The sequence below is a fragment of the Mesoplodon mirus genome (assembly GCF_964341445.2).
Source record: "Mesoplodon mirus genome assembly, chromosome: 1".
NCBI lineage: Eukaryota > Metazoa > Chordata > Mammalia > Artiodactyla > Ziphiidae > Mesoplodon > Mesoplodon mirus.
In genome coordinates, this window is record NC_138976.1 from 20459037 (window position 1) to 20486492 (window position 27456).

The 27456-nt window shown below is 52.6% G+C and overlaps 1 protein-coding gene across 13 annotated transcripts in view; it reads right to left on the reverse strand.

Moving 5' to 3' along the window:
* RGS3 (regulator of G protein signaling 3) overlaps nucleotides 1-27456 on the reverse strand; it is a 160276-nt gene that overhangs the window by 4324 nt on the left and 128496 nt on the right. For all 13 annotated transcript variants that reach the window (XM_082613111.1, XM_082613101.1, XM_082613113.1 and 10 more), the window contains 2 exons: nucleotides 12338-13312; nucleotides 2786-2850 (listed from right to left, as the gene is read on the reverse strand). In XM_082613111.1, coding sequence (XP_082469237.1) covers nucleotides 2786-2850; nucleotides 12338-13312 — 1040 coding nt within the window. The remainder of the gene's footprint in view (nucleotides 1-2785; nucleotides 2851-12337; nucleotides 13313-27456) is intronic.

Sequence of the window (27456 nt, forward strand, 5' to 3'; positions counted from 1 at the left end):
CATTTTTGATCTCTGTCCTTCTGATCACAGATGAAAAATGCTGACTTAACCAAAAATTAAATGCGTAAAATTAAGAATGTGTTATCAAAATCACAAAGCTAAATAAGTGTAAGAGAAATTTGAATAATTGAACTCTCAAATGTGTTTTATAAGTTGGGAGCATACTCCTGAAGTTATTCAAGCTTCAAAGGGCACTAAGACCTATGGGACACCCTGTTTAATGAAGGAAAGTGGTCCAGGGTGGAGGTTAAAAGCTACAGTGCTGCAGCAAGACAGTCTTGGGTTCAAATCCCAGCTCCAGCAGTTACCAGCTGTGTGCCCTTTGTCAGGTTACCTAAGCTCTCTGAATGTCAAGTTTTCTCATCTGTTAAACACAGATGATAATAGTACCTACCATCTGCTGGGGTTGTTTTGAGGCAAGGAGAAAATGCACAGAAAGCTTTAGCACAGTGCCTGGGGCAAAAGCGCTCAGGCTTAATTCATACTTGTCCTGAGGGTCTGGGACAGCTGATTAGAGATTGGGATCCTGCTCTAGCAGATTCCAAGCCAATGAGATAAGGCCAAGGAGTCCAGGGACTGGCAGCCCTCTGGTGAGGATCAAGGCCCTGGGAGAGCCCTGGCGTGGCCAGGAGTGAGAGAGCCTGGCTTCCTGGGGCACAGTGCTCTGTCTCAGAGCCCCTGCTCCTGGCCCGCTCCCAGGGAGCAGGAGAAGCTTGCCTGAGGTCCAGCCTGCAGGCTGCCACCATCCACCTGGGCTCCTTGCTGGCTCAGAGACCACTGTGTTTCTCTGTGGCTGGAGGAGGCTGAAGCCCCTGCCCAGACAAGCCTTTCCTCCCACATGCACAGCTGGGCAGACTCACAGCTGCAGGGCACAGCTGGAGAGGTCCTCGGAAGTCCCTGGTTGCCACACGGGCAACTCGAGAAAGGATGGCAGAGCCCAGAGGTGCCTCATGTGTCCCCATGTGGGCCCAGAGAGCAGAACAGGGACCCATAAGGGGAAGCTAAAGGAACACTTTCCTCCAATCAGAGCCATGAAAAGATGGAATGAGTGCCCTCTGGGGAATGGACTCCCGCCACTAGAGGCTCGAAGGCTACTTGGCTGGGGTGCTGTGGACCTCCTTCAGGGTGTCCTGCACCAAGCTTAAAAATAACAGGCTCCATGGGAATTCCCTGGTGGTCCAGTGGTTAGGACTCCGTGCTTCCACTGCAGGGGGCCCGGGTTAGATCCCTGGTCAGGGAACTAAGATCCCATAAGCAGCGTGGCGAGGCCAAAAGAATTAATTAATTAATAACAGGCTCTGAATGAATAAATAAATAAAATTTAAAATATATGTATATTTATATATACTTTTAGAGCCAACATGCCAGGTTTCAGATCTCAACTCTACCACTTCCTTGCTTTGTGACCTTGGACAAGTAACTTAACCTCTTTCTGCCTCAGTTTACTCACTTGCAAAATAGAGTAAATAAGAAAAAAGAAATGTAAAATAAAAACTATGGTAAAGGTTAAATTAGATAATATATGTAATGTACACAGAATAGTGCCTAGCACAATAAACATGAGTTATTTTTATTATCATCCCAGATTCTAAGAGTCCTTGACTAAACTTTTAAGAATGTGAACTTCAGGCAGTCAAAAGGCAGCGCCCACTTTGAAAGAAGGCTAGAGTTGGTGGAACAGGGCAGCTCCAGCACCCTGGATGTCCACCCTCTGCTGCCCTCCACTGCTCCACCCCTGGGAGCACCACCTCCGGCAGCTCTGATGCTGCCTGGACCCGCTGGTTGGTGCAAAGAATTATTTTTGTTTGTGCCTTTTACCTTCCCTAGAAAGTGTGACTGCTACTGGCTGCAGAGTGAGAGAAGCCTACAGTTGCTGCAGGGAACTGGAGAGGGCAGGGGAAGCTGGGGAAAGAGTTTCTAGGGAGTGGACCCCAGCCAAGGTCGAGGTCAGGGGAGAAGGTTGCAGGAGGCATCTGGGAAGGACTCCTGTTCTCCATACCACCACCACCCCGGCCCAACTGGTGCATAATGGTGGGCACTACAGGACCTGGAGCGGGGAGGGGTTCCCTCTGTGGGCCACCAGGTGCCTCATTGCCTCCTCCCATCCCTGCCCCCCCGAAGTCTCCAGGGCCCGAGGTACAAAGAGACCCGAGAAGAAACCACTCACGCTCTGTTAATGAAGGAGCACCTCTAACAAACCTCCAAATCGAATCGAAAGTATTAATGGTCGCGGGAGCGGGGTAGCGGGGAGAGCGGGGTGGCCAGGAAGGTACCGGATCTGCTCTCCGAGCCAGCAGCACCCCCTTCTGGCGATGCCCAAGACTGCTAGCACGCAAGAGCTCGAGAGGAGAAAGGGGAATCCCATGACCAGTCTGGTCAGCCCTTTCTCAGAGGGAGCAAAGAACTTGTCGTGGTCACTTGGCCGCTGCTTGGCTTAGCAGCTGGACAGGGCCAGGGCAACCTGGTTGGTTGCTTCTGCTTGGTTCCCTGTGGCTTCCAGATACTAAATCAGCACCTTGTCTCAATCTGAGTGGATGCTGAGGGCAGTGCTGGGTGCTCCGGACCCTGGTGGCCTTACCCTGGCGCCACTGCTAAGTCCCAAGATCCCGTTGTTCACGGGTGTCTGTCTGGGGCAGGACTGGGTTCAGCCCCTTCTCTCCGCCTCTACCCCTAGGCCACTGGGCATGGGGAATAAGCCAGAGGGCAGAGGATGAAGGGGGGTGCAGGGAGCCCCCCCCCCCGCCCCCGATCACTAGGGTGAGGACCAGGGATCTTTCCAACGTACAGGTTTTTGCTCTTTCTCTTCCGGGAGGCATCATCATCATCCCCAGCTGTGTCAGCCCCGCTCATCTGCAGAGAAAACACAGACACGTTGCAGTCTGGGTACCCCAGGGACTGCTGCCTGAGCAAAGAGAGGCTCAGGGATCCAGCAGCTCCTACAAACCACTCCCACCTCCATGCTCCCACCCCTTGAAGAACAGGGGAGGGAGGGAGACCCCGCTACAGGGAGCAGTCTGTTCATGGAGTGTGGCTGGCTTAGCAGAGCCTCCACCCAAAGGAGTCTCCTCCTGATACACGACTTGTGAGGGAGAAACCAGAAACACGGCATTCATGGCGGTAGGGCAGGCCAGAGAGGAAGCTTCAGTGAAGGTTCTACTGTGTGACTTAACCAATTGCTGTCCCTCTCTGAGCCTCTAGTGCTTTTAATTTCAAAACGGAGATCATAATGACTAACACACTCAGGATTCTGAGGTTTTAAAGAGACCTGGGAGTGGTCAGCAGTGTGTTAAGTAAATTATCACACAGGAGAGCACCTCTCTTGCCTTAAAGCTTTCCATGGTTCCCGAGTACCCTCTTGATAATGTCCAAACTCCCTGACATGACATGCAGGGTCTACCATCTTAGGATCTGGTCAGCAAGCTCCATAACAACCTCAGTTACAACTCCTTTGGTTATCTCTCTGGCCCCACCCCTACTCCAGCAACCTCCTCAAACTGCCCTCTAGCCAGAAGGAATGTCTTCACAGCCTGGTCCCCTGCATGTGCTATTCCTTCCATGGGGGATGCTTTTATGACTCTCCCACCTCCCTTTCCTCCTAAGACCCAGCCTCAGGAAAGACCTGACCTCGGGTAAGCTGCTTAAATGCCTCCTCACCTGGGAAGCCCTCGTTGGCCCCTAGACCAAGGGTGTGCCCCCTTCACCCCTTGTGAGGTCCCCACTCTAACCAACATGGCTTCTTCCAAATCTGTCTCCTCTACTGGACTGTGAGTTCCCCAGAGCAGGGCCTCTGTCTGCCTTCACCTCTGTCTAGGTCACCTTGACTGGGCCTGGTATACATTAGGAGCTCAAGAAATACTTGTTAAATGAATGAATGAATCAAGAGAGGGAAAGCAGGGGCCTCCCTGGTGGCGCAGTGGTTGAGAGTCCGCCTGCCGATGCAGGGGATACGGGTTCGTGCCCCGGTCTGGGAGGATCCCATATGCCGCGGAGCGGCTGGGCCCGTGAGCCATGGCCGCTGGGCCTGTGCGTCCGGAGCCTGTGCTCCGCAACGGGAGAGGCCACAACAGTGAGAGGCCCGCGTACAGAAAAAAAAAAAAAAAAAAAAAAAAAAAAAAAAAGAGAGAGGGAAAGCAGGCTGGGAATGATGTGTCTTGAAGGCCTCACTGCTTGACCCAAGGCCTGCAACTTTACTCCCCGGGGCTCCACTGAGCCCACCCCGACCTGCTTGCCTTTGCCTGTGCTGTGCCCCCTTCCTGGAACACTCTCTCCTCCTCTGCCCTATCTCTACCTCCTCCCAGTCTGCTACTCCTCGCCTCATCCAGACCACTCCAGGCTCCCACCAGCTCTGCTGGGGCCGCCCGCCCTCTGTCGCCCTGCCTGTGTGTGCCCAGCCTCCTCCAGGGGAAACCAGGGCCTCCACAGTGCCACTCCAGAGCGGGAGCACAGGAAATGCTCTGAGATATTGGAGGAGGTAGAACTAAGGGTAGGCTGGGCTTGGACACTATGTCCTAAGATAAGACAGAAGGCCCCCAGGTGTGAATCGCAGCTCGGACTCCTCATGAGCCATACCCTGGGCCTCAGTTTCCTCATTTGTAAAATAAAGAAGATGGGCTAAACCTTAAAATACTGCGCGCTCAATCCTGGCAAGAAAAGTGGCCTTAATCCAGATATAGCCAGCAGGGGGAGCTACCAGCCTCAGTGGTGCAACCACTCGCGGATGGATGGATGGATGAATGAATTCTAGCTTCATTCATGGAGCTCATGCTATAGGCCAGACCTCAGAATGGGCATTATCCAGACACTATCTCATTAATCTTCAGAGTAAGTCCATAAAGTAAACAGAACCTCAGAGAAGTTAAGTCACCTGCCCAAGGATTTAAGTGACAGCTGGAATCCAGGTCTGTCTGAATTCAGGGCCTGTGTTTCTCTGCCAGAGGATGCTGCTAGTTAAATGCAGAGGATGGGGCACATTTTGAATGTCTTCAATGAAAGACTCAGGGGAAATGCTGCCTCTTTCCTGAGAACACTGTCCCACCAAGGTTGTAAACATGTGTGTACGTGCGCACACAGGCACACGCCCGTCTGTGGTGTGGGATTCCGGATCTACAGCTTGCAGCCAGGCCTGGGTATAGATCCTGCTGCCATTGACTTTGGAGACATTTCCTGGCCTCTCAGCTTCAGCTTCTTTAGCTCTAGCAGAAGCATGGTGATGGCCACCCAACCCCCTGTTGAGAGATTCACCAGGATAAAGTCTGGGCCCCCAATGCCCAACCTGGAACACAGGGCGCCCTCAGTAATCGGGGACCGCCAGCATTCACAGCCCAGTGGACGCTGTCACTGTCACCCCACGCACACAGGTCACAGTTGTGCCGGGCTGGCTGGGCCGTGCCTGAAGCCCCCATCCGTGGGAAAGGGCCGCCAGCACTGGGCTTCCTCCCATTTAACCTCAGCTTCCGCACTTTATCGGCCCCACACAATGGGCCTGGGGACCACTCCCGCCCCGCCCGGCACCCCCAGCCTCTGTACTGCTGGGAAATGGGCTCTTCCTTCCACTGCTGGGAGGGGGTCATCTCCAGGGTCGGGCCCTCACCAATCAGCCTGACAGAGGGGCCAGGGAACTCTGGCCCTGGGAGTCGGCCCCCAAAGCGGCTAGTGAAACCCACACACCAAGGGGTGCTGTGTGCCAGGAAGAGAAGAAACTGAGACAGAGAGTCGGGGTTCTGACTTCCAGCCTCAGACTGGCTCCCAAGTCTCCTGTCTCCAAGAGCTGCAGCCAGGCCTGCCCAGGGCCCAGCACGCAAAGGGGCCTCTCCTTCCCATCTGCTCCCCACTGCCTGCTCTGCTCTATGGCCCTCCCTGCTGAAAGGCGAATGGAGGCGAACCCAGAACCACTCATCCCTCCCTTCACTCCAGACAGAAATCCCTGGGGCCTGCCCAGCTCCCCGGCCACCTCCAGGGACTGGAAGAATAATTATAATTCATATTGTAATTATAACTATAATAATAGTCAGGGTTAAGAGTTAAATGCTAAACTGCCTGGGTTTGAGGGGCTTCCCTGGTGGCGCAGTGGTTAAGAACCCGTCTGCCAATGCAGGGGTCACAGGTTCGAGCCCTGGTCCGGGAAGATCCCACATGCCGCGGAGCGACTGAGCCCGCAAGCTGCAACTACTGAGCCTGTGTGCCACAACTACTGAAGCCCGCGTGCCTAGAGCCTGTGCTCTGCAACAAGAGAAACCACCGCAATGAGAAGACCCCACACCACAAAGAAGAGAAGCCCCCGCTCGCCGCAACTAGAGAAAGCCCACGTGAAGCAACGAAGACCCAAGACACCCAAAGATAAAATAAATTTACTTTAAAAAACCATAATAATAAAAAACTAAACTGCCTGGATTTGAATCCTAGCTCAGTCATTTATTAGCTAATTGACCTTAGCCAAATTACATCCCTTCTCTGTGCCTCAGTTTCTTTATTTGTAAGATGAGGATAATAACTGGACCTACCTCATAGGGCTGTTATGAGGATTAATGAACACATGCGAAAGTGCCTGGTACTGGAAGTGCTCAATAACTATAAGCTATGGTGGTTATTGCTGTTATTTACTATATGCCAGGCAACGTGCTAAAGTGCCATGTCATACTTTAATTTAACCTTCTCAACAATTCTAAGAGCTATTTGCTGTTATTTTCCCCAGTTTACAGCTGAGGAAACTGAGGCCCAGAGGAGTCCAGTAACTTGCCTGGGCTCTCTGAGCCGGACAGTAGCAGAGAATTTCAGGTGTGGCTCCAGAGCCCACCCATGATTGAGGGCTTTTCTGTGAGCAGGGCCTCACCTGATTTCTCCTCTTGGTCCTGATCTGACTTCTGGGGCCACCTGGCCATGCCTGGCTGCTCTCTCTGACCCAGACTATCCTGGCAGACCCCAAGGAACCTTGTAGAAACACTGGAGCTAAACTCTACACTTATTTGTTTAGACAGAGGAAATAGTCCTTTAGGCTTTTTAAAAATAGGAGGCTAGAAGGTATTATCACGTCTTGGAGCTGGAAGGCACCTCTTGTCTGACCTGCAGCCTAGGTGGTAAGCTTAGTGCAGCAGGGCTGGCACCCTCGGCTGACAGCCTCTGCCCAAGCCAGTTTCCTGCAGGAGGGGAGAATGAAGCACAGCCAGGGAGGGGCCACAGCCTCTTCTCCTCACTGTCAAAGCATGACCCGTGATCCTGGGCCAAGCCAGGCCACGCTGGGGTGAAATTCAATGGCAGCGTCGTGGGCTGAGACACAGATACTCTTGGAGCTCCCCCGGCTCCCAGGCAAAGGACAGACACAGGCCCGTGGATCTGCTCTGCCAGACCTCCAGGGAGCAGCCGGCAAGGCGGGGGTCTGGCAGCAGAGGGCACTGTGAGACAACTCAAGCCAGCACAAGGGGCCAGCTTCAGGGGATGACCCGCGGGATAAGCCTGGGGGATCTTTTCCTCTCTAGACCTCAGGATCTTTTCCTCTCTAGCCCATCCATAAGATGATCGTGGACGAGTGGACCATCTCTCAGGTCTGTCTGGTTCAGACAGTCCTATACACGGCAGAAATCACTCAGCGTACCAGAGGCAGGAAGGACAGGTGAGGCGAGGAGTAACACAAGGACTGTCACCCCTGTGATAGACAGCATGCGCTCTATCTTAGCCACACAGCAGCACAATGACAGGCCCGAGGCCACGCCAGCTCTGTCTGGCCCTCCTGGGTCTCATTCTATCACAGGATCACTACTGTGGGCACAGAGCTGTCAACATGCTGCAATCTTCTTGAAGCCCTGGGACAACTCCGTGAAGACTCAGCATTCCCATTTTATAAGAGAAACTAAAGCTCAGAGAAAACAACGTAACTTGGCCTAGGTCCCAGGACCAGGAGGTGGAAACAGAGTTGAAACATGAATGCAGCCCGACTGACTCCACAGCCTGAAGACCTCACCCCTCTCCTCTTCACCTCTTGCCTGGAAACTGTGATCTGTTGGCATCCATGGACCACCCCATGGAAAGCCAGGCCCAAGCCAGGAAGATGGAAGTCAGGAAAACCCGTCGCCTCCCCCAGCTGCCATCCCCCCACACCCTGCCCCTCACCAGCAAGAGGTGTGCAGAGTCTGGGGTAGAGCCAGAGACAACTGGACAGGGTGAGGCCACTGTCCAGCTCCATCATCATGTGGCCTGGGACAAACCCTTCTCCCTAGGCCTCAGGCTCCCCGCTGTAAGATGAGTACAACTGGTCCCAGCTCGCGGCAGTGTTGTGAAGGCTAGAACGGGGAGCTCGAGGCACCTAGTGAACGCTGGGAGAACCATTACTACTCTTGCTATCCTCCTCCCCCTCCTCCTCTTCATCACCATCATCATCACCATCATCATCAACACGATTCCCATTTATGGAGCACCTAGCAGGTGCTGAGTGCCAGGCACTGCCCTGAACACTTTACCTGAGTCAGGCTCTTTAATCTTCCCAGCAATGCTATGAAGGAGGTATCAATATTATTTCCTGATAATACCTATTTTACTGATGAGGAAACTGAGGGACAGAGAAGGGCAGGGACTTGCCCAAGGCCCACTGCCAGTGAGGGATGGAGGGAGACCAGGGTACCTGTCCAGCCTAGACTTCACTTCCCCCTGACAAGGGTTAGCTTCTTACTGAAGTTGGCTGTCTGGAGGGAGCAGGATATGAACGATGATGAGGGACTTGAGGCCTGGCAAGCAGAAGCCACGTGGAAGGGTAGCCACCAAGGGGCTGGTGGCAGCCTCTGAGGTCCCTGCCAGCTTAGTTACTCAAGCCCAAGAAAGGAAGCAACAGGCCAAAAGAGGGTGGGGGAGGGGAGGATGCCAGTGGGAACCTTCAGCACCCAAAGGAGGAAGCTGAGACAGGAGAGAGCTGGCCCAGGCCTGCTGGACTACCAGGTGGAAGTATCTGCCCCAAAATAGGAGCTGAGATCAACGGATATAGGGAACTAGAAATGTACATGAGAATGTGTGTGAATTTATCTGTCTATAAATATTTGTATTGGAGCAAGGGGGGCAGGGGACATAACTTGGAAGTGTCTGGTAGGGGCACTGAAATTGGGAGGCCCACGGTAGGTGGCAAGCCCTTAGACTTCAGCCGTCCTCCAGAGGAGAGTGTCCAGGCCTGGTCTGAGTCAGCCTGAAGCCTCACCTTAGTAGGACAGAGTTCTGGACTCTTTCCTATAGAAGCTGCCTCAAGAAACGGCCTAAGATGGTGAAACTCAAACTATGGGGAACGTTCCAATCCCTGAGTGGCGTGTTTAAAATGCAAGGTCTGGGACTTCCCTGGTGGTGCAGTGGTTAAGAATCTGCCTGCCAATGCAGGGGACACGGGTTCGAGCCCTGGTCCGGGAAGATCCCACATGCCGTGGAGCAACTAAGCCCGTGCGCCATGACGACTGAGCCTGCGCTCTAGAGCCTGCGAGCCGCAACTACTGAGCCTGTGTGCTGCAACTACTGAAGCCCAGGAGCCTAGAGCCTGTGCTCCGCAACAAGAGAAGCCACCACAGTGAGAAGCCTGTGCACCGCAACAAAGAGTAGCCCCCGCTTGCTGCAACTAGAGAAAGCCTGCGCGCAGCAACAAAGACCCAACACAACCAAAATAAATGAATAAACAAATATATTTTAAAAAAAAAATCCTTCAAGCCTCGCAGTGTGGCCAAAAAAAAAAAAAAAAGAAAAAGAAAAAAAAAATAAAATGCAAGGTCTGGGCACCGCCCCCTGGAAATTCTGATTCCAGAAAATCTGATTCCAGATAGGGGGACTTAGAAATCTATATGTTAATAACCAATCCCCCAAAGAAGATATACAGATTGCCAACAAACACATGAAAGACTGTTCAACATCACTAATCATTAGATAAATGCAAATCAAAACCACAATGAGGTATCACCTCACCCCAGTCAGAATGGCCATCATCAAAAAATCTACAAACAATAAATGCTGGAGACGGTGTGGAGAAAAGGGAACCCTCTTGTACTGCTGGTGGGAATGTGAATTGGTACAGCCACTATGGAGAACAGTATGGAGGTTCCTTAAAAAACTAAAAATAGAACTACCATACGACCCAGCAATCCCACTACTGGGCATATACCCTGAGAAAACCATAATTCAGAAAGAGTCATGTACCACAATGTTCACTGCAGCTCTGTTTACAATAGCCAGGACATGGAAGCAACCTAAGTGTCCATCGACAGATAAATGGATAAAGAAGATGTGGCACGTATATACAATGGAATATTACTCAGCAATAAAATGAAACGAAATTGAGTTATTTGTAGTGAGGTGGATGGACCTAGAGTCTGTCACACAGAGTGAAGTAAGTCAGAAAGAGAAAAACAAATACTGTATGCTAACACATATATATGGAATCTAAAAAAAAAAAAAAAAGGTCCTGAAGAACCTAGGGGCAGGACAGGAATTAAAGACACAGACGTAGAGAATGGACTTGAGGACACGGGGAAGGGGAAGGGTAGGCTGGGACGAAGTGAGAGAGTGGCATGGACATATATACACTACCAAACGTAAAATAGATAGCTAGTGGGAAGCAGCCGCATAGCACAGGGAGATCAGCTCAGTGCTTTGTGACCACCTAGAGGGGTGGGATAGGGAGGGTGGGAGGGAGACGTAAGAGGGAGGAGATATGGGGATATATGTATATGTATAGCTGATTATAAAGCAGAAACTAACACACCATTGTAAAGCAATTATATTGCAATAAAGATGTTAAAAAAAAATAAATAAATAACCTATTCCCCTGGTGATTTTGGAGCACATCAAAGTGCTTACAGATGAGGAAACAGATCCAGTCCCCATTCCTTTGGGATTTAGTTCCAATTCCTGGACACAAAGTTTAAGGCCCTTTTCTGGAGGGCCCCAACCGGCCCTTCCAGCCCAGCCACCTTTCAGCAGAAGGTGTCCTCCCACATGCCCAGAGGCCTTATTGCTTGTGGCTGAGAAGCTAAGAAGGTTTCTGAGGCCATGTCCCAACTTGGTGGGGAAATGTGCTGGAATCCATTAGTCATGTCTGCCATGGGTCTGGAGTCAGAAATGGCAGAATGAGTGCCACCCATCTACCATCCCTGCACTGTAGAAATCCCTTGTTCTAGCTAAACTGACTTCTACAGACAGTTTTGTCCAGGTCATGGTCTTTCACAGAATGCCTACCTCATCCTCTTTGTTTATTCTAAACCTGCCCAAACTTCAAGGCCAGACTGAAGAGCATCTTTTGCCAGAAGCCTTCCCTCGTGCCCCTAGGCCCTGGGGTCTCTCCTCCCTGAATCTGCACCTGCCTGGCCTCACAACAGTTGTCATAACAACACCTTGCACCACACTGGCTGTGAGCACCTCCACCGCATTCGCCTGGCACCTGCACGAATGTCATCAGGCACTGGGGTCTTTGGGTTCACCCTCAACCACCATGGGACGTGAGTGCTATTAATCTCTGCTTTTCAGAGAAGACACTAAGGCTCAGAAGAGCTGAGTGACTCACCCAAGGCCACACAGTCAGTAAGGGACAGAGCCCAGGCTCAAGTTAGCTAATGGGCTTCAAGGCCATGATGCAATCTTTTCACTGTTAGGCCACCTTCCAGGCCCACACAGAAAAAGCATTCCTCACAGGCTGAGATCAGCCTCACACATTTCTGTGGACCCTGCTGTGGCACAGAGTACAGGGCCTGGCACACAGCAGGAAATCAATAAACACTTGTTCATCTATTTATAAATATTTGCAAGAGGCAAAGAGCACAGTGGTTAAGAGCTCCAGCCCTGGAGCCACATTCTAATTCTGATTCAGACTTTTATAAATTGTGCGACCTGGTGCAAATCAGATAACCTGTCAGTGCCTCAGTTTCCTCACAACAGTATCTACCTCACAGGGCTGTTGTGAGAATTAATGAGTTCCTGTAAATCGCTTAGAATAATGCCAGCACAGAGGAAATATGTGTTGTCATGCTTGTTGGCTGATAGATTTCTAGTCTGGCTAGGCCTGGACCAAGTGTAAATTATAACTATTTCTCCAGTTATGATGTTGGATCTTTTAGATCCAAATACACCTGCTTTACTTTCTGTGGGTTCCTCCAGTACAACGGAGCTGTATGAATATCTGGAGTCATAAAGTCTTGGGTTTAAGTCCAGGTTCTGCCTTCTTGGTCCCTCTGGCCCTCAGTTTTATCCTCTGTCAAATGGGTGGAAGGCTCAGAGAAGAACAGAGGTGGGACAAAGCAAAGGCTCATTCCCTGCAGCTCCCAGACGCACGGTCCCTCCATCCCACCCTGTCATGGACCCACTCCCCCTCCACCCTTGGCCCCCTTACCTTCCTGTGTCCTGTGAAGAAGACGGAAAGGTGGTGCATTGAGCCACCATTGCGGCCCAGTTCCTTCTTGAGGGTGCGGGGCGAAGGCATGGCCCAGGTGGACGCAGTGCCCTCTCCATCTGAGCAGTGCAAGGTAGTGTCGGAGGCGAAGCAGGGCCCGCGGGCCTCCTGCAGCAGGCTGCCCTCGCTGTGCGTCCGGCGCCGCAGCGAGTTCTGCACGCGGAGCGAGAGGCCTCCCTCCGCACCCTGGCCCGTCTCGATCATGCTGCTGCGCTTGGCCTCACCACGCTCTCCATAGTTGTCATCACTCGTGTCCGCGTCCTCGTCCTCGTCCTCCTCTCCCTCCTCGCCCTCCTCAGCCTCTTCTGCATCCTCCTCATCGCCCGAGCTGGCCCCTTCCGCCCCTGCCTTCTGACTGTAGGTGCTATCCAGCCGGACCTCGGGGATCACAAAGTTCGGCCTGGAGGCCACCGGCAAGTCTCCTGTGGCTGCTGGTGGGTCCCCAGAGCTCGTGGTCTCCTTAGCAAGGGGCTCAGCTGCCAGGGGGTCCTGGCTCGGGGGCAGGTCTTGACGGGGCAGAAGGTCCTGGGCAGGGGGCTCCTGGATGTCAGGGAGGTCTTTGCTGATTAGAGGGTCTTGGCTGGGAGAGGGTTCTTGCCCAGCAGGGAGGTCCTGGCATGGAGAGAAGGCTGGGGCTGTAGGGTGTTCCTGGCATGGTGAAGAGTCCTGGCTTGGCAAGGGTTCCTGGCCCGGAGGGGACTCTTTGCAGGAAGGTGAGTCTTTGCTGGATGGTGATTCTGGGCCAGCAGAAGGTTCCTGGCTGGAAGAGGAGTCCTCTTTGGGTGGAAGGTCTTGTCCTGGAGGAGGATCCTGGCCACGAGAGGGGTCCTTGCTGGGTGAGGGGTCCTCGGCACCCGGCCCCTTCCTTTCCTCCAAGGGCATCTCCTTCTTCTCATCTGCCTCTGTCTTAAACATCTGTGAAATAAAGAGAAAATGAGGAAGGCTCACAAGTGGAGGCTACTGTGCACAAGCCAATGTCACAGAGATTGAAACAAAATCAAGCAGTGACCCAAACCCCACACTCTACACTGTGAAAGCCGAAGTGCCACATGGAAACCTGACAGTCCCTTTGGCGTAACTGAATATGGGCTCCCACCCTTATTTCCTTGCTGGAAACTTCTGCTCCATCAAAACATGGTTGGTCATTTACGGGAGAAGAGGGAGAGGTTAGCTACCATTATCTGGCTCCTACCATATGCCAGGGGCCATGGCAGATTAAACCCCTCTTAAGGGAAATGTCATGGTCCCTCTGTGAGTAAGTCACTCTGTGAATAAATGAGGAGCCAGACAGCCTTTGCCTTCATGGGCCAGAATCAAACCAAGCCCCAAGCCAGAACAATCACCAAGTGGGAGAATCCTGGACCCAGACAAAGGATATCTTCCACCTGAACCAAAGGTTTTAAAAAACCTTAGTGAGTCATTCAAATTAGAACTTGCTCTGAATGTTTAGATCTTTCTGAAACTAATAAACTGGAATAAAACCAGAACTTCAAAATATTTGCTCACACCTGGACTAGACAGATGTCACCGACGCATGGAACCTCACTGAGGGATCATTCGCCCAGCGCTTTTGAAACGGTGTCTGGAGGAACCTCAGAAGTTCCACATACAAAAAAAGGAAGCATTTCCTGCCTCACACACAACCTCACACACAACCCTCAGAACCCTTGGAGGTTTTGCTGGGTTCCTGCAGATTTCATTTGCAAAGGGAAAAATGGCGCCCTTGATGGAGTGTGAAAAGCAGCTATCTCACAGGAAGACTGGGGCTCAGAGAAAGTCAGGGGTGTCTCAGTGTCACAGCCACACGGGAAAGTCGGTCAGGCCTGGGCTAGGTTGGGTCCCTCATCACAGTTGAGGACTTGGAATGCTGGACCTAGAACTACTCAGAGCCCGGGTTTCGTCTATGAAGAGCCCACAGCACCTAGAGCTAACGAAAGAGAAAGATGCCACACATCCCTGGGAACTATACAGTTACGCACTCACGCGTGCGCATGCACACACACGTAGAGGTGGAAAATTTCAGGGCTAAATACCTCAGCACATAGGTTAAGAGGTCTTACTATGACCACAAATGTCCATTTGATGGATGAGGAAGATGAGCCCAGAGAGCAGCGACTTATGCACCACTGCACAGCTGCCAGAGACTGAAAGGCTATGCCTGCAGCTGGGAATTCTTTTAAGCCCTGGACCAGCCAGGCCTCACATCTGGGAATAAGTGGCCCAGCCACAGGTCGGGGCAGCTGCAGGGTGCTGCACACACGTGTCAGAGGTCACAGTGGCGTCTGGAAGCACCAGAGCAGATGTGAAAGCCTGGTGCAGGTAAGAGCACCGCCTGGGAGGATGACAGTGAAAGGTTCTGCCCATCCACCACCCTGGGCAGTGGGGTGCAGAGAGAGTTGCTGAGCCAGGAGCGGAAGCCTCAGAGGACTCTAGGACCATCTGGCCAGGGTCTGGTTCCCAGGCACAGCCAAAGACAGGTGCCCACTCACCAGGAGGATTCCTGCCCTGGAAATCCTGCCTGCAGCTCCAGGATGAAGACAGCTCCACCCGGGAATCCCTTAGATCTCATTGCCTCAGACCCTGGAACTTCAGCGAGCCCAAATCTCCACAGCACAGATGGGGAGGCTGAGGCCCAGAAAGGAGCAGGGGCCAATCTAGAACCACACAACGGGGTCAGGATAAGCCAGTCCCTAAACCCTCTGGGCCTCAGGCTCTCCACCTATGAAATGGGATAACCAATGTACCCAAGTGACACACCAGGAGAGGAGACTATAAAAAGTCCAAAGCTCTGAAATGGGATGATGGTGGTGGCAGTCATGGTGATTAAAACAATGGTCACAAACCTCAAACAGTGACACAGCTTTCCCATGGACCCCTGGAAGCAAACTGTCAAACTCCAGGAATCTCATCTGGGAGCCTTAGTTTGTTCTCAGGGGGTCAGAGAGACCCTCCACTGCACTGACAGGAAGACAGAGGGCCCAGCCTGGACAGTGACCTAGGGACTTTCCCCAAGGCGCCCATAAAGCCAAGGCTAAAAACAAACAAACAAACAAAAAACCCAGGGCTAAGCTGGGGTTAAAGCCTGGCCTCTGGCTCCTTCTTCCCAAGCCCACTTTGGATCTCAGTCCCCAGAGCAGCCCAGTCCCCCCCAACCCCGGCCGTCTCCCACCCACCAGGGAGCCTTCTCCCTCAAGAAAAACAAACTTCTGCAGCCAGCTCCCTGGTGCCCTACATTCTCTCACCTCCCCCACCCCCGCCAGACCCCTCCCTCTGGAAGGATGGACTAAGGAAGCAGCAATCGGTGCCCTCGGGGCTTAGCACTGGGCCCTGAGAGGGGAGCAGGCTGCACTTCCCCTTTCCTGGGGGGCGGTGGGGGGGGCTCAGGCCTGTACCAGCAGTGACTGCGCTGAGCCTGCCTCCCCGCCCCTAGGGAAAGTGCAGCAACAGACCCAAAACCAGAAATGCAAGTCAGCCTGCCTCTGCCAATCCTGCCCTAAACCGAGGCCAAGCCAAACAAAGCCAGGAGGGTAAGTGCCTCTGTCCCCAGAGGGCCCCCGCCCCAGGGACTCCGAGAAACCACCCAGGACCAAGGGCTCTCAGAGCGCCTGGCCGTTCCGGCTCAGACTGCCCGAGGTGGACTTTGGTTTTGATTCCAGCGGTGTCATTTCCCAGCCATGCAAGAAAATGGCCAAGCCTCCCGACTTCTCCGAGCCCAGCCCTGTTTCCTTACCTGGAACAGAGCCATGATATCACACCAGACTCACAGGACTAAGTTAGTGTTCTTCACAGGGCCCAGCCCCAGAGAAGCATCTGATAAAGTAGGAGCTATTATTAGTCTAGGCTTATCTTAGAGATAGGGAAACTGAGGTCCCAGGGGCTAAGGAAATTACCTAAGAAATCTGAGGCTGGTTCAGTATTAGAACTCCTGCCTCCCGGCCAACGGTCTCTCCCCACTTCCTTGGACCCTTACACACAACGGTTTGGGGCCACAGGGGTCTAGAGGGAGGGGAGCAGGCTGTGAGCACTGCTGGAGGCCCCTCCCCCAGGCCCATGTGCCACAGGGCAGACACTGGCAAACAAGGACCAGAGCTCATCGGTTCCATCCTGTGCTCCTGGACAGGGCTTGTGTGAGCACCTGAGCCGGTGTGGTCAGGCCTGTGTTCCTGGGAAAGCTAGGGCGGCATCGGGTACCTGGGGGGGAAGGGGCCTCTGAAACCTTGGGGGAGAGGGTGGCAAGTGGGAGAATTAGGAAAGGAAAAGAAATAAAGATGAGAGCCATAGTACAGAATGGATGCTGGACGTGGGATCGTCCTGTGAGCAAGGGAATGGCACAGGCAGAGCCGCACTACGCGAAACTGCCCTGGGTGGTGTGAGCAGGACCACCTGGGTGGTGTGAGCAGGTGTGGCGCGAGGACTGGGACATGGCATGCATACACGCAGTCATTCATTCTCCAAGTACTGAGTTAGGCCCTGGGGTGGGGATGGGGACAGCAGAGGACGTCAGACACAGTCCCTGCCCTCAGCTGAGCAGAAAAACAGAGGTTAGACAATTAGTCTTAATGAGTGTGGTGAGTGCTCTCATGGAGAAAGTGCAGGCAGCTGGGGACACCCAGTTAGGCAGCTGTTACAGCAGCTTGGAGTGACAAGAATCCAGCCAAGGCGCCCCAGAGACCAGCCTGCTGGCCCAGGGCCCTGGGTCCGAGCGCTCCATGCAGCTGCCCCTCTTCTGCGGGGAGTGTGTGTCTCTTCCATCCATCACTTCTTTGGCTTAGCTGGACCAGGGCTAATTCTGTGCATGTCTCGCCTGCTAGAAGCACTCAGGAAATGAACCAGGCCCTCTAAGTGGAGCCTCTGTTTATGACTTAATCGAATCCTCTCCCCAGCCCAATCCAGGGCTCAGAACGAGCTGGGGAAGGGTGACAGGTGTGACATCCAGAGGCCTGCTCACACCAGCTACGTCCCCTGGGCCCTAGACCCCCACCTGCTATTGGGGTTGAGGGTGGTGGCGGACTGCTGGAAATAACTTGCCCAGTGTCACACAACTACTAAGCATGGAGCCGGGTCGGCTGACCCCAGAGTCAACCTGCAGCTCGCACTCTGAGATGACTCATCACATCTACCACAGATGCTGCGTTCCTCATCTGCCCTCAGAAACCACTTCCTGCACGGGGCTGGGCTGGGCTGGGCTGGGCTGGTGGAGGTCAGGGGGTGGGGGGTGAACTGGGGTTTCCCTCCATCTCAGGGTGGCCCTTACAAAGGATTTTTGGAAAGAGACCTGGACATAATGCCGGAAGATCTGGGCTGGAATCCTGACCCCGTCATTTGCTAGCTATGTGATCCCAGACTATCACTTCTGGGGACCAAGCCTGAGAAAGGACAGGAAAGTGCTCTGTGAAATGGAAAGTCGTTGGAGAAAGGGAGAGGCTACTAGAATTCCCACATGGCCATTTGACCTCCAGGCTTGCCTTTTGAGACGGGGTTGCTCCTTCAAGTTTGGCATACCTCTGGGTCTCTGGCTCGATGCCGGCTTCCAGGGACCCCAGTCCAACTCCTCAGGCCTGGCTTCTTGACACCCAGAAGCTGAAGCCACCGCCCTGCCACAGGGGCCTCCAGGCTGTCCTCCTTCCCTGCCCCCACTGCAGCAAGTTTGGCAAAGTCCAGGAGAAAGGAGGCATCACCTGACAGTGGGGAGAGCTCTGGATACTGACCCCCACGTCACACTTACTGGCTAGGTGACCTCGGGGGTAACCTCTCTGGGCCCCAGTTTCCTTAGCCATAACACAGGATGCTGTGCGAGGAGTGACGTACACCCAGAGCTCGGCACCGTGCTGGTACACAAGCACTCCACAGGCGGCAGCCGCAACCACCGCAGCACGGCCCGCTTTGACATTTCCTCCCCTGGGTTTCCTCCGCCTAGCCGATGACCCCCCTTCTCCGCTGCATCGCGGGCCTCTCGGCCTGTGTCCTGTTCACTGGAACCTGCTCCAGCCCCCCCTCTCTCACCTCAGGCCCGCACGCTCCCTCGAGCACTCATCCACTCCCCAGGCAACAAGGACCATCTGTACCATCTGGTCATGGACAACACCCATTCCCCGCTGCCAGCCCAGACCTGTCCTTTCTCAGAATGTTCTAGGCTCTGTGGATACAAGAATAAGAAAGACATGATCCCTGTCCTGATGGAGCTTACGGGCTGGAGAGGAAGGCCTGGCAAGAACCAAGTCATCACCCACAGAAACAGTTTGAAAAACACTGATCCATAGTGAAGGAAAACTGTAAGGTCACGTGAGGGAATAAAGGGGCGTGTGGGAAGGGCCACCCTGTGGAAGGACACTGAGGCTAAAATCTGCTCAGTGGGCAGGGGCGAGCTCAGGAGGGAGCAAACGGCACAGGCAAAGGTCCCGAGCCAGGAAGGTGAGCACCCTGGGGGACAGAGAGGACACCCGTGTGGCTGGAGCCCAGGCACGGACATGGATACCTCCTTCCAGATATCCCACCAGTGCTCCCAAGTCAATGGAGCCCAAACTGAGCTCCTGACCTTCCCCCAAGTCCATTCCTCCTCTCGGAGTCTCTGTATCAATGATGCCACCGCCTGCCCGAACCAGAGACCTGGGTGTCATTCTCTCTTCACTGCCACCCCACGGCCAATCACCAAATCCCCCTTGATGGTCTCCCGTAAAATCTAAAGAATCTTTCCACTGGGGGAGGTTATGTGTGCACAGGGACAGGAAGTATTGGGAACTCTCTGTACTTTCCTCTTAATTCCTAAAACTACTCTGAACAATAAAGTTGATTAAAAAGAAAGAAAAGAATCCACTCTCACCGTCTCCACTTACCACCACCTGCCTCAAGACCACGACATCTAGCACTGGGATTGATGCTGACCTCCCAGCCGTGGTCCACGCCCCACTGCTCCTTCTCTGTGCCCTGTCAGAGGAGGCTTCTAAATGCAAATCTGACCCTGTCACTCCTCGGCTTAAAACCTTGACGTGGCTCCCCAGTGCCCTCCAGATAAAGCCCAAATTCTGTAGCCCTGGAAGACGCTGGGCTTTGTCTCTCCCTCTAGCCTCACCTCTCCCCACTCCCCATTTTACGTGTTGATGATGCATGAATGAATCAATGGATGGACAAGTGAATGGGCAATCCAATAAACTTCACAGACCATCTAGATTCTTATCACTCAGAGTGGGACGTGTGAAGCAGCAGCAGCAGTCCTATGAAATACAGAATCTCAGGCCTCAGTCCACACTTACTGGATCAGAGCCCACATTTAACCAGGATCCCAGGTGATTCATTTGCATATTAAAGTTTGCAAAGTACTGATCCAGACTATCGGTTCTCAACAGAGAGATATACTTTAGAATCACCTGTGGAACATTTAAAAAATATCTATATCTGGGCCCAGTGCCAGACCTACTGGATAAGAGTCCCCAAAAGTAGGGCCCAGGCATCTTGACTTTTTTTGACTCCCCAGAAAATTCTGGGAGCTGCCTCCATTAACAGACAAGGTGACTAAAGCCCAGGGAAGGGAGGCAATATGCCCAAGGTCACACAACAGAATCAGGACTAGAATCCAGACCAGAACCTAGTTTGGTACCAGTTCCAATACACGGCGCTCCCTCTGTAATGGAGCCCATGCAGAAGAGGCAGGACCTGGGCAGCCCCTGGTCCAGGCTGGGCAGCTGACAAGCCTGCTAGAGTCAGCTACCCGTTCACGCTCCCTATGAAGAGAGGCCCAACTGCAGGAGGAGAGAGAGGAAGGAGGAGGAATTTGACTGCAGACTGAAAATTCTCTGTCCCTAAAGAATCACACAACAACTCACTGATCTGTCAGGGGCTCAGGAAGGCAGGCAACACACCAGAGCAGGGAGCATACCCATTGTACTGAAAGCAGTACTGAGGCACAGAGAAGCAGCTCACCAACACGCAGGGAAGAGGAAACCCCAAGGAGTGAGAAGAGAGGGGACCCCTCTTAGAAACCTTCCCTACTCTTGGCAATGTCACCTGGCTAAGTCAGAAGAACATGCCCTCAGGCCTGGCCTTTGGAGCCTGCTGAGATGCTCACCACCCTCCTGGATGACCAGCTTCTCACCAGGCAGGGGAAGCAGCTCCCAAGGTCTGGGTTTCCAGTACTGTGCCCCCCGTCACCACCTCGCCAAGCCCCTTCTCCTCTCGGGTCTTCCGTGTGCATGGGGGGCCTGGACTCGCAGTCTCTGCCCCCAACCCCACCGCCCCAAAGACCCCTTCTACACCTCCAGCCTTATTCTCATCTGAAAGCCGTGCGAGTGGAGAACAGAAGTTTCCCCAGTCTCTTCCTGTCCCTGTGGTGACTGAGGCCTCCGTCAGAAAGCGAGCGCGGTCCCATGGGCCTCTCCTACCCCACCCCGGGGCTCTCTGCTCAAGATCCAGTTCTCCTGTCAGTTCCACCACCACTCCCTTCCCACCTGACACCCTCCTTCTCTCCCTGATCCAGATGTGTGCACGTGCACTGTCTCATTTCCTTATTATCTCAACCTTCTGAAGTCCACTTCCTGCCCATCTCTTGGAGCCCAGTTAAATGCTCCCTGCGATACCCTGGCTAGGGGGCTCTCTGCTCTCCTGCCAACGCCTGTCCTGCACTGCTGTCATGGCCCCGGGCAGGTCCTGCTTTGGCTCATTAGGATTGGGTCCCTGGCTTACTCACCCCCACCCCAACCCCCAGAGATACTCAGCAAATACCTACAGAGCCCCAGTCCTGTGCCAGGGCCTGTGTGGGGCACCAAAGCCAAACGGTGGCAAGACACATGTCTTTCCCCGAAGGCACTGGGTCTCTGGGTGAGAGAACCAGGTAAGGGGTCTATGTCAATCTCCCACCACCCCACCACCACCCCAAGGGGCTGTGGGAGCCCAGAGACAGCAGGAAAGACTGGGATGGCTCTTGGAGGAGGTTGGGAAAGGGATGGGAGAGGGTATCCAGGCCAAAGCCAGAGACAGCATGGAACATTCGAGGAAGCGCAGGTGGTTCCATGGAGCAGAAGCATGGCTATGTTAAGGAACTCGAACTTTACCCTGAGAGCCACGTTTACTTAGTGCTGTAAAGATAAGGAAGGTGGAGCTAGAGATGGCGGAAACAGAAAACAGTGAAAAAGAAGGGTGGAGAGGGGAAGAGAGAAAGCAGTAATTGAGCATCTACTAGACAGTAGGCACTGTTAACAGTTGCTTTACCTACGCTTTCTCATGTCTAGCAAAATTGGCCCCAGTTTACAAATAAAGAATCTGGGACTCAGAAAAGTTAAGTAACTTACACACCGTCAAAAGCTGAGTCAGGAGAGGACTCAGACTGTAAACATGGTCTGCTGGCCCTGAAGCCCTGCTCCTTCTCCTGCCCCATGATCTCCTTGCCTGCCCCCTTCACTGCCCTTCCTCTCTCTCTCCCTCTCTGTCTTCACAAGACCTTACCAAGCTCCCACCCGGGCCCAGGCACTGTGCTAGGCAGTGGTGAGCAATAGCAGATGCAGGGTCCCTGCTCTTACCCCAAATTAGTGGCGATTGAGGGGCAGGTGTCTGACTCGCCCGGTGAGGGCAGGGCTGCTACAGAATTACATACACCTGGTGACCCTCCCAAACCACCTCCCACCCGGGGACCCCTTCATGGGCGGGAGAGTCAGAAGCGTGTGGTTTCTCTATGATGTTCTACACTAGGCTGATCAAACAAAAAAGCTCTGCCAAGCTAGGAGGACCTCAGGGAAGGGGACAAGTAGCACTGTGATCAGGAGACTGGGGCTTGGAATCAGGAAGGCCTGGGTTGAATCCCACTTCCTAACCGTGCGGCTGAGTCAGCGATGCCTCCCTCGCAGGGATGCTATGACAGGGGGCAGGAGGCAGGACCTGGGGCACAGCAGTGTTCAGCCCATGGCCGTGACCTTCCTCTCGACTGCTTGACTCTCCGTCATGTCAGGCACCGGAGACCAACCCCAAAATCTCAGGCTTAATTGCAAGCAACAGCTCGGATAACGGGGAGCACTTTCAGAGCCAGGGGTGGAGGAGGGAAGCCTATTGCTGGTGAAGAACAGGGGTCTGGAGACATACAAATCCAGGTTCAAATCCTGGCCCTGCCACCGCCTAGCTCGGTGCCCTTGAGCAAGCTGCTTAACCTCTTCAAGGCTCAATTTTCTTATCTGTGAAATGGCGACAGAAGTAGCAAGTACCCAGACCATGATACTGTTGGGAGACCATCCAGATAGAGGGGCCTGGCACGTAGTGGGTGCTCAATACACATGTGCAATCCCTGTAATCATCATCATCATCACCAGTCCCTTCCCTTGCATCCACTCCAGGAGAAGGCACTTGACATATGCAGACCACAGCCCTAGGGTGGGGGCACTATTATTATCTGTACATTTCAGGGGAGAAAACTGAGGCCCATCCCAAAGGCCCTGGAGGCTGGGGGGTAGCCAAGCTGCGTAAGTATAGCTCACTGCGTGGCCCCCGGCCAAGCGACTCCCCTCTCTAGGCCGCCCTCTCCTGGAGGAGGTCTGTCCAGCTCTGCATCTCAGCCAGCCTGGAAGGGTCTGTTCTCAGGGCCCAAGGTGAGGCCGGGATACTTGTGGGTGCATCAAGGGCGGGAGAAGCAGAAAGCACCCCCTTTCCAGAGATCCATGCCCCACCCCCCAACCTTGTCTGTCTGCTCCAGTTCCTAAACTATTCCTCCTTCAGGGCCTGCAGTGCTGGCGGCACTGGGTGGCCGCTGGGGTGGGAGTGGCGGGAAGCTTTTCCACTCAAGGACACTGGAATGTATATCTGGCCACTGGACTCAGCCGCAAACCTGCAGCCAAAGGCCACCCTCCAAGGCCCCAGGCACACTGCTACCTCCGCCACCGCCTCCCTGAAGAAGACATGCTCTGTCTCTGCTGAGGGGGATGTCAAGGCTGGGTTTGTCTGGGTTGACAGCAGGCTCCAAACTCATCCTCCTGTCATGGGAGCGTCTCTCATCTCTCTTATACGAACCTGACTATACTCCCCTCCTGCTTAAATCCACTGCAACCCTCTGGTGTCCCAGCTCCTTCCCCTGTGTGTCCTGTCCACCACACCACTTCTCCCCTCTTCCCTCCAGCCAGGCTGAACTGATGGGAGTTCCCCAAGCACACTCTCCTCTCAGGCACCTCTAAATCTGTGCTCACTGTGCTTCCTCCCAGAACCCTCTCCCCTCCTCTGTCCACCTGGTGAACTCCTACACATCCTTCAAAACTCAGCTCACCCTATTGCCCCTTGATTTCTGACAAAGGTGATAGGGACCGACAGTGAGAAAGGATGATCTTTTGAATAAATTGGATATCCACCCAGAGGAAATGAGTCTTGACCTCTACCTCCATCCTATGTGAGAATCTATTTCAGGTGGATTTCAGAGCTAAATATGAAACATAAAACAATAAAACGTCCAGAAGACAACACAACAGAATATCTACAACCTTGTAATAGGCAAAGAAACAGGATTCAATTAGCATTCTCCACAGAGACAAAGAATGACAAGTTGGCCTGCGTTAAAATGAAGAACTTCTATTCTTCAGAAAAGAGTGAAAAGGCAAGCCACTGAGTGGGAGGAGATATTTGCGATGTGCACATCCAACAATGAACACATATCCAGAATATTTTTTAAGCTCCCTCAAATCAATAAGAAAGAGACTATCCAATAGAAAACTGGAGAAAAGACTTGAACAGGCACTTCACAAAGAGATTATCCAAATGGCCAATCAACATACGAAAAGGTGCTAAACCTCATTAGTCATCAAGGAAATGCAAATTAAAACCACAATCAGACATCACAATAGCTAATGCCAATTCTGTTGGTGAGGACGTGGAGCAACAGGTGCCACCTGAAAAGGGTGTATCGGTGTCACGCTTGAGAAAATTATACAGTGGCCTCAGAATGGGAGAAAATATTTGCAAATGAAGCAACTGACAAAGGATTCATCTCCAAAACATACAAGCAACTCATGCAGCTCAATATCAAAAAAACAAACAACCCAATCCAAAAATGGGCAGAAGACCTAAATAGACATTTCTCCAAAGAAGATATACAGATTGCCAACAAACACATGAAAGAATGCTCAACATCAGTAATCATTAGAGAAATGCAAATCAAAACTACAATGAGATATTATCTCACACCAGTCAGAATGGCCATCATCAAAAAATCTACAAACAATAAATGCTGGAGACGGTGTGGAGAAAAGGGAACCCTCTTGCACTGTGGGTGGGAGTGTAAATTGATATAGCCACTATGGAGAACAGTGTGGAGGTTCCTTAAAAAACTAAAAATAGAACTACCATATGACCCAGCAATCCCACTACTGGGCATATACCCTGAGAAAACCATAATTCAAAAATAGTCATGGACCACAATGTTCATTGCGGCTCTATTTACAATAGCCAGGACATGGAAGCAACCTAAGTGTCCATCAACAGATGAATGGATAAAGAAGACGTGGCACATATATACAATGGAATATTACTCAGCCATAAAAAGGAACGAAACTGAGTTATTTGTAATGAGGTGGATGGACCTAGAATCTGTCATACAGAGTGAAGTAAGTCAGAAAGAGAAAAACAAATACTGTATGCTAACACATATATATATGGAATCTAAAAAAAAAAAAAAAAAGATCAGAAGAACCTAGGGGCAAGACGGGAATAAAGATGCAGATCTACTAGAGAATGGACTTGAGGATACCGGGAGGGAGAAGGGTAAGCTGGGACAAAGTGAGAGAGTGGCATGGACATATATACACGACCAAATGTAAAACAGATAGCTAGTGGGAAGCAGCCGCATAGCACAGGGAGATCAGCTTGGTGCTTTGTGACCACCTAGAGGGGTGGGATGGGGAGGGTGGGAGGGAGGGAGATACAAGAGGGAAGAGATATGGGGACATGTGTGTATGTATAACTGATTCACTTTGTTATGAAACAGAAACTAACACACCATTGTAAAGCAATTATATTCCAATAAAGATGTTAAAAAAAGAAAATTATACAGTGGAATCTACTAAAGCTAATTATATACAACTTTATGACTGAGCAATTGTAAAACCTTAGGTATTTACCCAACAGAAAAGTATATTACAGTGCATCAAAAGACATGTATGAGAATATTCATAGTAGTGGCAACAACCCAAATGTCCATCAATGATACGATGGATAAACTGTGGCACCTATATTCACACAGTGAAATACCACACACAGTGGGGGTGAACAGAATAAAACTGAGTACAATAATACTGAAGGATTCACCATCAAAATGCTGATCCAAAGAAGTCAACATAAAAGAATACATACTCAATGATTCCACGTATACAAAATTCAAAAACAGGCAACACTACTCAGTGAGAGAAGGCAAGTAAGGGGTTACCCTTTGAGGTGGCAGTGACTGAGGGGCGTGGCGTGGCCAGGGGTGGGGTAGGTTTCCAGGGTACTAGAATGTTCTGTTTCTTGACCTGGAGAGTTTATTCACTTTGTGAAAATTCATCGGCTACATACTTCTACCCTTGCTGTCTTTTACATTTCAATATAAAAGTTTATTTCAAAAGCAAGTAAAAGCCCTCATCCCAGGGCCTGATAGCACATTCCAGCTGATTCCTCCCTCCCAGCCCCAAAGCTGCTGTGCCACCTCCCATTCAGCAAATGCCCGCTCAGTGTCAGACTCCATGCCGAGCACCTCACTTCACCCACATCATCTCATTCAATAACAGCCACCAGTAAGGGAAGTTGCCAGGGGTACCCCTGCTGCCCCCATGCCTCAGTGTCAGCACGCACGCAGCCCTCTGCGTACACACCTCATCTCATTACCCCAGTGAGGTTGGGCCCTTGCTTGAGGAAATGCAGGCACCGAGAGTTTCTGTCTTACCCAAGGGCGCCCAACTGTAGAGAGGGAGAGCTTGCCCTCAAGTCCAGAGCCCATGCACCTGCACACACCATTATACGGCCGCCACTGCGATAAGCCGCTGCATGTGGATGGACACACATAGGCAATCTCTGTGGTCAGGCAGGAATCATGTCTACACCCTAGAGGGGTGGGCAGACTGGGATGGAGATCTCCTCTTTCGATGGACAAGCGTCTGTGCATCCGGATTCAGTCTCACCTCCTGCAGGGGCCCCCGGGCTGGGTTAGAAGCTTCCCCAGGGTTCCCTCTCCACGAGTCTCCCTGTCAAAGCTGTCTTGTTACCATCCATTACGTGCCCATCCCTGGCACTAGATTAAAGATTGGACCTATACCTCCAGTGTACCTGGCCAGTGCACCGTACATAGTGGGTGTCAGACACATGTGGAGGGAAGGGAGGGAGACAGGCAGAGAAAGCAGTTACAGAGCCGCTGTTGGAATCAACTGGGAACTTCATTAACGAGGTGTGAGCAGTGAAGGTTTCGGAGCTCTGCGTGGACACAGTTACAACCCTTGACTAGAGGAGTGGGACAGACACACCACCTTCCATTCCAGGGTTCTCCCCGTGGCTGCCTCCAGCCTTTTTTCAAGGTTGTGGCCAGCCATTTGGCTCCCAGAGGCTCTGCCCAGCTCTTCCTCTGCCTTTCCCCATGCCTCCCACCCTCTGCCACCCTGCACCGAGTGTCTGAGCTCTGCTATCAGCCCGAGGTTAACCCCACCAAGAGATAACCAAGGACACCACAGAGAGCCCTGGCTACGTAGGGGAGAGCGCGCCCAGTTCCAAATAACTTTCTGCACTCCCCACCTTTCTAAGTTGGGAGCCGCTGACAGTTTTCCGGCAGCAGCCTGAGCCCCAGTGCCAGGTGCGGGCAGGCCAGCCCATGGCAGAGGGAGAGGGGAGAAGCCCAGGGCCATCTGGAGCAGAGGGCACACCTGGCAACTCTCCACACGTCTGGAGTGATGACCTCGGCCCACTGCCAGAGGAAGAGGGTCTCCTGGGACCCCTTCTCCTCTCCTCCATGCCTGGAAGCTCCAATCTCTCAGGCGGCTCATGGCCCCAGCACCCCTTTCCCAATCCTGCCCCCACCCAGCTGGTTGTTCAGGCAAAGGTGGCGACTCCCAGGAGCCGAGCCTGGCTGGCCTGCCGTG